This window comes from Malurus melanocephalus, unplaced genomic scaffold, assembly GCF_030028575.1.
Source record: "Malurus melanocephalus ecotype Western Australia unplaced genomic scaffold, MMel_1.1 scaffold_511, whole genome shotgun sequence".
NCBI lineage: Eukaryota > Metazoa > Chordata > Aves > Passeriformes > Maluridae > Malurus > Malurus melanocephalus.
Genome location: NW_026623743.1, coordinates 412203 through 424560, shown reverse-complemented (window position 1 = coordinate 424560; position 12358 = coordinate 412203). Strand labels below are relative to the sequence as shown.

Sequence of the window (12358 nt, the reverse complement as noted above, 5' to 3'; positions counted from 1 at the left end):
ARAAACCATCACCCAGGAGCACCCCCAGCCTGGAGAAATGTCCCTTGGGGTAAGGGAATGGTGGGAGCTGGGGTTGGGGGTGTCATTCTGCTYTCCCAGGGTCAGTGGGTTGCTGTGATGAACTTCAAATGAACTGTGAAAGGTGGATTTGGCACCCATCATTATCATCTATCATTATCCCACATCATTATTGTGGCTCTGGAGCTGCTGTGGTGTTTTCACCACCCACGGGAGACAATCCCCCGAGACTGACAAGAATTAGGCAAAGGTGGCAATTCCAGCCTATCCCAGCTCAGGCTTAAACCGTCGATGTCAACATCAGCCTGAGCAGGCAGGAAGGAAGGACCAAAAACTGACCAAAAACCAACCAAAAACCCAGAAACCACTGGGTACACCGGTCAGGAACACCCCACGAGCAGGGGATCCTGCACTGACACCCCCCATGCCAGAAACAGGGTCAGGAGCAGCTAATTCCCTCCCCATAATTATTAATTTCATGCATATCTTATGCAAACCCCTGGTTCGCAGACAAGATTGAATTGATTTAATTAGAATTTCCATCATCGAGCCATTTGGATGGCAGCTTTTAATTAGGGAGAGCGTAAAGCACCGCAGGGGCCGGAGCAGCGAGGGGMTGAGCGGGGCTGCTCAGAGCGTCGGGATGGGAACGAGCTGCAGCCCCATCCTGCTGCCCCTTCCCTGGGCACGGGGTCAGSCCTAAAATCCAGCCCTCAGCATCTCCTCAGAGAGGAAAAAAGCAGGAAAAAAGGCCCAGGAAGCACCGCAGGTGCAGGAGGATGCTGTCCCTGATGCCAGCCAGATCTGCCAGTGCCCATCCCACTCCTCCTCAACRAGCTGCGCCCAGGGACCCCTCACAGCCAGGGGCAGCCCAGGGGAGCCAGGCAGCTGCGATTTGTTTCAATAAACCCAGCAAAGAGCGAGGAATGGAAGTGGCAGGAGCGGTGATTAATCAGAGCGTCCCCCGGCTGGCTGCCACCTTCCCGCTCGGTGAAGGTTGTTTACRCGCTGAGTGGGGAAGCGTGTCCTGAATCGCTCTGTCCCACTGTCCCCACAGCCTGGGGACACTGTGACATGAGCCAGGGGGGTCAGCATGACCCGGGGGGCTAAGCATGGCCAGGGGGAGTCAACAGAGCCAGGGGGTCAGCATGGCCGGCGGGTCAGCACGGCCAGGGGGGTCAGCAAAACCAGGGGGGTCAGCATGGCCAGTGGGGCTTAGTATAGTCAGGGGAGTCAGCACGGTCTGGAGGGTCAGCATGGCCAGGGGGGCTTAGTATGGCCAGGGGGGGTCACTACGGTCTGAGGGTCAGCACAACCAGGGAGGTCAGCATGGCCAGAGGGTCAGCACGGTCAGGGGGGTCAGCACTGCCGGGGTGGCCAGCATGGCCAAGGGGGTCAGCATGGCCACAAAGGTCAGCACGGTCTGGGGGGATCAGCATGGCCAGGAGGGTCAGCACTGCCAGGACAGGGGTCAGAATGGCCAGAAGGGTCAGTACGGCCAGGGGGCCTTAGCACAGCCAGGGGGATCAGCACTGTCAAGGGGTCAGCACTGCCAGCAGGGTCAGCACGGCCAGAGGGGCTTAGCATGGCCAGGGGAGTCAACATGGCCAGGGGGTCAGCATGGCCATGGGGCCTTAGCATGGCCAGGGGGGCCCAGCACAGTCTGGGGGTCAGCACGGCCAGGGGGGTCAGCACGGCCACAGGGGTCAGCATGACCAGGACGGCTTAGCACAGCCAGGGGATCTTAGTATGGCCAGGGGAGTCAGTACTGCCGGGGGCTCTCAGCACAGTCTGGGGAGTCAGCATGGCCATGGGGATCAGTACTGCGGGGGGATCAGCACAGTCTGGGGCTCAGCACTGCCAGGGGGGCTTAGCACGGACAGGGGGCTCAACAGAACCAGGGAGGTCAGCACAGTCAGGGGGGTCAGCATGGTCTGGGGGGGTCAGCATGGTCTGGGGGGTCAGCATGGCCAGGGGGGTCAGCATGGTCTGGGTGGTCAGCATGGTCTGGGGGGTCAGCATGGCCAGGGGGGTCAGCATGGTCTGGGGGGTCAGCATGGTCTGGGGGGTCAGCATGGCCAGGGGGGTCAGCATGGTCTGGGTGGTCAGCATGGCCAGGGGGGTCAGCATGGCCAGGGGGGCTCAGCATGACCAGGGCGGCTTAGCACAGCCAGGGGATCTTAGTATGGCCAAAGGGGTCAGCACTGCTGGGGGGGTCAGCACAGTCTGGGGCTCAGCACTGCCAGGGGGGCTTAGCACGGACAGGGGGCTCAACAGAACCAGGGAGGTCAGCACAGCCATGGGGGTCAGCATGGCCAAGGGGGTCAGCAGTGCTGGGGGGGTCAGCACAGTCTGGGGGGTCAGCACAGCCATGGGAGTCAGCACAGCCATGGGGGTCAGCACAGCCATGGGGGTCAGCCTGGCCAAAGGGGTCAGCACAGTCAGGGGGCTCAGCACCAGGGGCTGACCCCACTCTGCACCCACCAGCCCCGTGGGCAGCGCAGCCTCGTGGGCCGGCAGGTGCCGAGTGCCCGGCTGCAGCACGGGCAGCGCTGTCCGCAGGTGAATTATTCATGTGGTACAACAGCCCAGCGCCACGGAGAGCGGCTGCACTCRCTGCCACGGAGGGAACAATCGCCTCAAAGTGCCTGGCACGTGTCAAACCCATCCTCTGCCTGCTCACCCCACGCTGGGCTCCACCTTGTCGCAGCTCTTTCTGGACAGGGATGAAAAATGCACCTCAGACCCCGATGCAGCTTTTAAGGGATCGCTTTTACAGGAGAAGGGCCTGGTTTCCTTGACACCATCACTGCTGTGGTGGTTCAGGAGGCTGTGGGTAGAGCTGGGGCTGGAGAGGCAGCAGTGAGGGGTGGGAAGGAGCTGGAACGTGCCAGAGCGCTCTGGCAGTGACGCCAGAGAGATGCTATCACACGGAGCCGAGAGCACGGATTTGGGGAAAGGATTTTCTGCAGGCAGAGCGGCGAGGAGTGATGAAACCCGCTTGGACAGAGGATGCCGCATCTGCAAGTTGTTCCACTGATGTASAGCTTTAATTAGGAGGCGGCAGCTAACGAAGGACCCGTTATTTATTTATGTCGTGCAGGAGCGACAAAAGCCCCGGCAGGGAGGAGCAAGGCCGGCCTGGCAGGAAAGGCTGGGGTTGTGCAGGGGATGGAGCAGGGATGGAGCACAGGAACGAGTGTGGGATGGGACAAGGGACCACAGCAGGGAACATTGTGAGACAGGAACAGCCACCCCCACTGTGGGGTCACAGGAGAGAAAGGGAAAATCTGGGGGTATGCTGTGCTCCCATCCCAGCCAGAGCTCTGCAGCACTCGTGTGGACTCCTCACCTTGGTGGACTTCCTAATGCATTCCACGCCACTCGCTGGGTGTGCTGGAGCCCTCCCAGATGTGCTGCAGCCCTCCCAGATGTGCTGCAGCCCTCCCAGATGTGCTGCAGCCCTCCCTGAGAGCCGTTTCAGCCCTTCAGAGCCCTCAGAGGGCACTGGGAATGCCCCGCAGGCAGGGTTCCTCTGTTCCAGCTCCCTGCACTTCCCAGCAGCATCCCCAAGCTGGGGGAGCACCGAGGGGACATGAGTGACACAGSGACGCGGGGCCAAGCRGGAGCAGCTCAGGGCAGTGCCATTCCCCAGGGAACGGGCAGGGGCAGCTCTCTCTGTGCCCGAGGCAGCCAACACTTTGCAGGACCCCGGAGCCGAGTCACCCACGCTTAAAGGTCAGCGGCGGCGCCAAATGGAAGTCGCCTTATTCTCATTTTGAGCATGTCCCTGCCATAAAACCCGTGTTTGAATAACAAAGAGCAGCGGCAGCACTCGGGTTGTGGCAGGGGGAAGAGCCTCCAGGAGCCCCGAGCCCCCTGCCCTGGCAGGGTGGGACGAGACCCCGATCCCATGGGAATGGTGTCCCTGTGCTGGGACAGACCACTGGGGAGGGCACCAACCCCACAATGGGATTTGCTGCGGTCTAGAAAAGGCTGAGCTTGTCCTTTTTCCCCTCTTCCTTGGATTTTGAGGTTTCCACCCTCCACCTGTTCATCCCCATCCACATTTCCTCCCTGCCCTGTTGGGCTGGGATCAGCTCTGGGTTGAAGCTGCGGGATCTCAGGGTGCACCAGCAGCAGCACCAATGCCTGGCTGCTGAGCTGGAGCAGGGCTGCACCTGAGCTCTGTCACATCCCTTTCCCCACAACTGGAGGAGAAGGATGAGGAAAAAAAAAAAAAAAGCACCTAGAAAGACTGTACTTGGCCCTGACTCCTCTGACTGTCACTCTGCTGCCTCCTTCCCCAGTGCCAGCCTCCCTCCTCCTCTCCAGAGCAAGCATTCAATCTTTTTTGTCTCGGCAAATAGCTTTAAAGTTCCTCCCACTCCCTCTAATTTATATTATTTTAATTATTGAATAGCCCTCGCACTCGTCGCCTGGAACATTAACACGTTTTTAAAAGAAAAAACAAGAGGACCCAGAAAAATCAAACTCCATCAGCGAACTGGTTCTTCCGTCTTCACTAACAGCTTCCAGCCCTCCCAGGAGGGCACGCAGCTCTCAGCATGCTGGGCTGGCAGAGGAGCAGGAGGGGGAAGAGAGAGAGGGAACAGCACTAATCCTGCAGAACTGAGGGGTTTCAGGTGCTGGGAGAAGGCCGAGATGGGATGGGGTCCCCGTTCCTGCTGGAGGTGCAGAATATTTGCATTTCTCCCTCATTTCGTGGAGGGGCCCTTGTTCACACACTCACCAGCCCAGGGATGCGGTTGTGGATAAATTAATTTACAACAAGGGGGAAAGGAATTATCAACTCTTCCTCAGCAGGAGGGAGAGCTGCCCTCATCCCACCACAGCCTGAGCACTCTGGAGCTGGTGGCACAGGACAAGTGTCCCCAGCCTGGCCAATGTCCCCCAGGCTGGAGCAGAATGGTCCCAGCCATCCCCTGCCGTTGTCCATCGCTGCCTCCAGCCCTGTCTCAGGAGGGATTTTGGGGTAGAACGTGAAGCATCCCCCACAAGCAGCACCTAACCCACCCTCAGCCCACCTCCCCATTCATCCTCCTCCACGGGGCGGGAGCACCRGCGCCACGAAGCCGGGGGAGATGAGACAAAAACCCTCCTGCTCCGAGTGTCGTCACTGGAGGGGGATGGAGGAGGGGATCCCCGGGGACCTGGGGGAGGCAGAAGCATTTTAACGACACCATCTCTGCCTCCCCCAGCCGTGGAGGGAGAGGCACTTGCGGAGGAACGCCGCCGAAGCGCCCGCGGGGGGTTTTGCCGAGGGTTCCTCTCCACCTGGCCGAGCCCTACCTTGAAGAGCCGCAGGATGTTGGCCACCATGATGGACACGGAGCTGCCCGAGGCGCCGATGACGCCGACCACCCGCTCGGGTTTGGTGATGATGGGCGGYCCCCCGCTGACGCAGCGCACCTCGGTGCTGTCCTTCTCGATGAGGGCCTGCACGAAGGTCAGCGACTGCTCCAGGGCGTGCGTGTCCCGCGAGCACGTGTCCAGGATGCGGGCGCCCAGCGTGATGTTGGGCAGCAGGTCGGGGTCGTTGTTGATGCGGTCCAGGGCGAAGAGCATGGCTTCCAGGCGATGGATGCCTTTCTCCTTCTTGAGCTCCCCGCAGGCTTTGCCCTCGGCGCCCCGGCCGTGCACGGGGAAGAGCCCCCCGAGCGTGATGTCCCCGTCGATGCGGATGGAGTTCATGTGCGGGTAGCCCTGGCCTTTGGGCTTGGCGGCACCCCCGGGCGCCCAGCCCCAGCTCCAGGCACTCAGGAGGAGGCAGAAGGACAGACGCTCCATGCAAAAGTGACCCCCGCTCATCGCCAAGGCCGTGCTGGGGCAGAGCTCGGGCCGGGAACGCGGCGGTCAGGGGGCCGGGCAGGGCCGGGCGGGCGGCATGGCTCCGGAGGGATCCCGCTCCGGCACCGTCAGCGGCTCCCGGCGGAGCTGCCGGCCCCGGGGGAGCGGCGGGAGGTCGGGATGCAGAGCGATGCCGGGGTCGGCATGGCTACACCAGGGACGAGAGACAGCGGCAGAGACGCGAGCCCACGCAAAGCTTCGGGTCCTTGCTCCGGAGACCTTRAGAGGGAGGGGGGAAAGGGGAGAGAGAAAATTAGGCAGGAGCAGGAAGAGGACATGGGCTATTCCGGGCTTTCATCAGGGAGCCTGGTGGAAATTAGCACCGGGRGTTATTGCAAAAAATAGATTCGGGATTCACTGGGTCTTTGATTCGTGCCAGGGGTTTTGGCTTAGCCCAAACTGCATCCGGGCAGAGGGTCTGGTCAGGGCCTCGTGGACACTGTGTCTCATGGAGGAGTGACCAGCTCGGGGCTGGAGGGAGGCCCTGGGATCCCATCCCAACCTGTCCCCTCTTTAGGGAACTGCGGGAGTGGGACAAGTGCCACAATGCTCAGAGAGGGGCAAACCCCACACACACCCCCAGCCCTGGTCACTGCCTATCCAAGAGCATCCCTCCTCTTTCCCAATGGGTTTTTCATCACCTGCCACAAGCCCACTTGTCTTGAGCCGCACAATCTAAGCTCTGCATCCTCACAAGAGCTGGGCATTGCCAGAATCCGGCGCTCTGGACCCGAGTCACAACCCAAAACACCTCCTTCCTGCCATTCTCCCTTCAGGCCACTGATTCCTGATCCAGCAGCTGCCTCCTCACAACTTTCCATTATTGATGGCTTCCAGCAGCGAATATCGGCAGCGCCCGAGCTGCCYCTGCCCCAGCAGCACAGCCCCTGCCTCAGTTTCCCYCTYRTGCCCATCCCCRCCGTCTCCCAGCAGCCGCTGGTGGATGCCGAGGGCAGCGCATGATTAATGCAGGCACCAAAAGCAGCGCGGAGCCGAGCAGGAAAATGCATTCCCCAGGCAGGACGGGCTGCGACAGCGAGACCRAGGAAACGGCTTAAATTAATCTCAGCTCAAACCCAGAGCCCGGCACCCCAGCCCAGAGCTGCCGGACAGAACCTGACCGGCCCCGAGGGTGCTCCCACTGCTCCAAAACCATTCCAGCCAGGAGGACCCKGGCTTCAACTCACCTCCATAAATTATGCACCTCCCTACCCGCCGCAGCCGCCTGAAGGCCCATTTCCAAAGCGATTCTGACAGCCAGGGCTTTTAAGGAACCTGAATTACCCGGTGCCTAGCGAGCTGTGTGCTTCCAAAGGCGGGAGGCTGGGAATGCTGCAGCACATCGCCCGCCCCAGCCTGCCGGGAGAGCCCCTGGGAGCGCGGCCCCGCTCGGATGGGGATCAGGGACCGTCCTGTCCCCTCTGCAAGGACCACCCCACGCATCAGCAGTGGGCACGGAGCARGGGAATGTGGCTCCTGGCACTGTCTGGGAGCGGGTCAGGCTCTGCCCGTGCCAGGGAGGAGGATGATTGGGACACGGAGGGATGCTCAGACACCACAGCCCTTTGGCAGCCCCGCACCAGCTGAAAGCAGGTCACTGCTCCCACCTTCATCCCTGGAGCTGCAGCGTTTCTGCCCATCAAAGGTGGGATGCTCACACCACGGACCCGCTCCCAGGAAAACCCTCAGAGCCCACGGCAGCTCCCGCAGAGCTGGCAGTGCCCCCAGAGCCCGCTGCCTTTCCCTTTCTTCTTTTAAGCTTTTTCCCTCTCTGTTCTCTCCCCTTTGTGGCTCCTTTGATCATATAATCTGAACGAACTGAAGGTAAAAATATCACGGCAGGCAAGAAGAAAGCGCAAATAATGGGGAGGGGGGGGAGGAGGGAGCTGGTTCGGATCCCTCGCGGAATCATCGGGGGAGATGGAGCCGGAATTACCCGGTGAGCCCCTGCTGCAAACAGCCCAGGAGGGGGTGACAGATGAGCGCCCCTGTCCCCTCCACCTGTCACCAGCATCCCCTCAGCCACGCCWGAGCCACTGATTGCACAGCCCAGACCTCGGAAACGCAGCCCAGACCTCGGTACCACCGTGCCCCAGCCTCCCCAAAGCAGCTGCTCCACCAAGGGCACATCTGGAGGGAGATGCACATCTGGAGGGAGGTGCACATCTGGAAGAAAACACCTGGATACAGCAGGTGCTCATGGAGCAGGGAACAGCCTTACCCACACGCTCCGGGCAGCGAGGGGCCAGAGCCCCCCTCCTGCCCCATCTGCACGGCTCCTGCTCCACCTGCACAGCCCCGAGGGTGGGAATGAMAAGGTGGGATCATCGCTCAGCGTGGTGTGTACCCCAGTGCCGAAGGAAGGAGCAATTCTGCTTCCTCCTGCTTCCACCAGCACAGCGCCGGTGAGGACGGAGCCTTCCCACCGCCCTCATCCCGGCCGTGCCGCAGCCCGATTCGGCTCTGGGAAGTGGCACAAGTACAAACCAAATCGAGAAGATCTCCAGCCCCTGTGGGTCATCCCCTGCCCGAGGCAGGGCGGGCTGAGCAGCKCCAGGGTGGGGGAAGCCGGTGCCGGGTGCTGTGGGTGCTGCTGCCCCGGGACAGGCACAGCCCGGCGGGTCCCCGGACGTGGGGCCGGGCAGCACGGTGGCATCCTGCCCCCCTCTAGTGGTGGCCACCGGGCCACCGGCACCGCCAGCCACGGAGGGCCCTGGAAGGAACAGGGGTGATCTCAGCCGGGCAGGGGAGCCGCTCTTGGGGTGACCTGGTCGAGTGGAAAGTGTCCCTGCCCATGGCAGCGGTTGGCACTGGATGGGCATTGATGTCCCTTCCAATACGAACCATTCTGTGATCCCACGAAATCAAACTCCGATTAAAAATTCCCCCACATCACGAAGAGCTCCTGCCACAAAACCCTCTCCAGTGCCCGGAGGATCAACCGGCCATCCCAGGCATCCCCTCTGCGGCTCCTTCCCACAGCTCCTCCTGCACATCCCCACCAGCACTGCCCCGGTGCACCGAGGTGGGACTCACTCCGGACAGTCCCCTCTCCGAGCAGACCCTGCTGCCCAGAGCTCTGCCTGCAGCAGGATCCGTCACCTTCCACTTCAGAGCCAGGACATTTTCTGGGGCTCGTTAAAYCCGGCAGAGGCTGAGCCGGTTACACAGCCCAGGAAATGCAGGAATAATCAGTCAAGAGCATCCAGCACTCACCTGCACATCCCCATCTCCAGTGCCAAAGCGCCCAGCACCTGAGACTCCAGCCCAGCCCTGGCACCGGGAGGGCTGTGCCAGCTTCAGCCACGCTGGCTGCTACCAGCTCCACAGCATCTTTTTGAAAATCAAGGCTATTTCTTTCCCCACCTGCTCTTCCTCCAGCAAGCAGGGCCAGCCAGCAGGCAGCACAATATCCCAATTAGWGTACACTCACTCTTCCCGCTTGCGAGCAGCTACAGGGAGCTTCGCTTGGCTCCCGGTCTTTTTAATTGCAAAAGCTCCATGAAGTAGAGCAGAATTGAGATGTGGACAGAACGAGGGGATGCCAGGTTAAATTCTCTCCCGACAGGCAAAACCTTAAGTATTCAAGTCCAGTAGCCCGGCGTTTGTTCAGAGAAGCAAGGCCACGGCTCAGCGGGCAGCGGTGAGCAGAGACCCCAGATTGTGCCATCCAAACCCCGCCAAGGGGCTCCAAGATGCAGCCCCTGCCCCACCAACCCCTCGATCGCTGCATCAAGACACTCACACGAGCCCGAGCCCATCACCAAGGTCCTCTCTGCAATCAGGTCCTGCCAGTGCCCAGCTCAGAGCCCCACGGTGGGGAAAAGCTGGGTACGACCACCCACCTCACTGGCCCGGAGCATCACCTGAAGGATGCTGAAGCCCAACCAAAAGTGCTCCCCTAGGGCGCAGATCAGATCCAGGGAATATTTATCACACCATATTTATATATGTCCTTAGCTGCAGCAAGCCCTCTCCTTCCGCCTCCCTCCCGCTGCCGAGCAGGTCAGGGCTAATCCCTCACTTTGAAGGATGGGATGGCGCGGCAGGGGGGGAAGGCGAGCAGGATYCAGCCCCGGAGCAAGCGGAGAGAGAGAACAGCAGCTCACCTTGCGGGCGGGCGGCGAGAGGTGTCCGCCGGCAGACAGCGCCGAGCTCCGGCGGGAGCGGCTGCAAGGGAGGGAAGGAGCCGCCGCTCGTCCCCGCTCCTGCCACGTGCAGCAGAACCCCGCGATTAATTTTTTATCGCCATCTGCAATTTGGGACGGTGCCGGCTCCGAGCGAGAGCGCGGCCTGACTGGCCGGCAGTGCCMGCGGCGGAGCGCGGCGGCCCCGCTCCCCATCACACCTACGCCCCGACACTGCGGTCTGGCAGCGCCAGCCCCTGCCCACACCCCCCCGGCGGTGACTCCTGAGCCCCCCATCCTGAGCCGGGCTCGGTGCGGGGCCATCCAGGGAACCGCAGGGAGGAAAACGCAGCGCCCGCGAGGAAGAGCCGGTGCCCGCAGCGGGCGCGAAGCCGGGGAGGGCGGCGGGCGCGGGTTCACGTATGTTATAATTAGGACCTGCCACTTCTTGAAGCCGTTGCCTTTCTGGGAAGAGCTGGAGGGGGGTGGCTGAGCTGACAAATCCATCCTCCTCCTGCCTGATGCCAAAGTTGAAGCACGTGATGCTCTTTTTCGGGGAGCCGTTAGGCTTCTCCTCAGGGCGCTGCTGGCCCCTGGCATGTGAGGCCAGGACACAGCTCCGCTCGAGCTTGGATTGGCACGGGAAAATCCCCTTGACGCTGGTCCGACAGCTCGGGGTGTAGCTCAGCACCCCCAAAMCAGTGCCTGACGCCCTCCTCGAAAGGGCTTTGCCTGTAGCCCCCCAGCCCGGGGCAGCTGGAGCCACCGCTGCCCGTGGGGACCCTCCGCCCTCATAGAGAGGGACCACCCTCACCGTGACCCCAGCGCTGCCCCTCCAGCTCGGCCAGGCTGGCCAAAATCAGGCGGGATCTCTGCCCATCCCATCGGAGCGAGCCTCCCGGCACAGAGGTGGCAGGTCACAGAATAAAGGGTCTTGTCCCAGCTCTTYCCCCGCCACAGCTTTGCCCAGCACATCCCCCTGCACATCCCCCCGCTGCCTGGTGCGGATGAGCGCTGCTTACGGGGAGCAGAGGCAGGGAAGGAAATGAGCTTTTTCTTTTGGCAGTTCTCGTGGCGTTTTCCCGAGCTCCCCGCTTGCATTCAACAGATCAGCTCTGCTGCTGCTTCCCTTCATCCTTCCATCTCTCCCTCCCCCGGCCCGGCCCGGGGCACACGGCCACCGCCGGTGGCTTCCTCCGGTGACCGCCAGCCCTGCCTGGTGCCACCCGCGCCGAGCCCCGAGCCACAGGTCACCTGCAGCGCGATGGCGATGGCAAAGGCAGTGACTCACCCGCAGCCTCTCCGTCGCAGCCGCCGCCGAAGGCAGCGGGCATCCCCCAGCGCCGGAGCAGCCCACGGAAAATCACCCGGCTGGCAGAGCACGGCAAACTCATCACACCGCGGGGAGGAGGAGGAGGAGGTGGAGGAGGAGGAGGGCTGGCGGGGCTGCACCCGGGCAGGCAGTGGGAGAGTTCTCCGGTTTTTTCTCACGGCTGCCAACTTCCCCAGCGGCTCCCGACGCCTCAGATCCGCTCGCCCGGAGAGTGCCAAGGAGCGGGAGAATGCTCCCGGAGAGGAAACAGAGCCCGTGCGGGAGCGGGGCTCTGCCCGGCCCGGGGGTGCCTCCTCGGGGTCGCTCCGGCTCCGGGGAATGGTCTTGCCCCGCACCGCCGCTCCGAGCTGGCAGGGGCAGCGCCTTCAGCCCTTCGCCGCTCTCCTGTCCCCCCTGCCCTGCCCTGCGGCGGCTCTGCGGGCGCTGCCCGCTGCGGCGAGGCGAGGGCAGCCCCCGCCGGCTGCTCGGCCACGGTCACGGCCACCCGCCGCTGCCCGCTGCCTCCTGCCCCAAGCCCTGCCAGCCCCCTCCGTCCGGACGAGCCTCCCAGCTCCCCTCCCGGAGCCCTCGCCGGACAGCGGGCACCTCTGGGGACAAAGGTGGCAGGTTGGGGACCGGGGCAAGGGTGCCCTCCGTGCCCCTCGCGGGGGAGAGCGGCGGGGCGAGGWGGGGGCAGCGCTCCGCAGTCCCCAGCGGTGAATAATGCGATGAGTGGGAGAGGGGGGAGCGCTGGGGGTTCCGGGCTGCAGCCCCCGCTGTCGCAGCCCCCCCAAACCCAAAAACAAGAGGGAAAGGCGGAAAATCTGCCGGAGCGTTGTGGAGGGGGGAAAACGGCGAGGCTGCAGGGAGGGGGAGCGGGGGGCACTCCGGCCGCGGGGGAAGGTGCGGGGGCACCGGGCGTCCCGGGGATGCTCCCCCCGCGCCGCCCGCACTTACCCGCGGGCAGTGCCAAGTTGGCGGCGCCGCCGGCCCCGTCTCCGCCCGCTGCCCGGTGCCGCGATCCGCCCCC

At 62.9% G+C, this 12358-nt stretch overlaps 1 protein-coding gene across 1 annotated transcript in view; it reads right to left on the bottom strand.

Annotated features, from left to right (window-relative positions):
* The window catches only part of LOC130582645 (metabotropic glutamate receptor 4), a 38473-nt gene extending 26121 nt beyond the window's left edge, over window positions 1-12352 (bottom strand). The window contains exons 1-2 of the mRNA XM_057381478.1: window positions 12286-12352; window positions 5332-6108 (exon numbers count right to left, since the gene is read on the bottom strand). Coding sequence (XP_057237461.1) covers window positions 5332-5850 — 519 coding nt within the window. The 5' untranslated portion in view covers window positions 5851-6108; window positions 12286-12352. The remainder of the gene's footprint in view (window positions 1-5331; window positions 6109-12285) is intronic.
* Window positions 12353-12358: the final 6 nt, after the last annotated feature.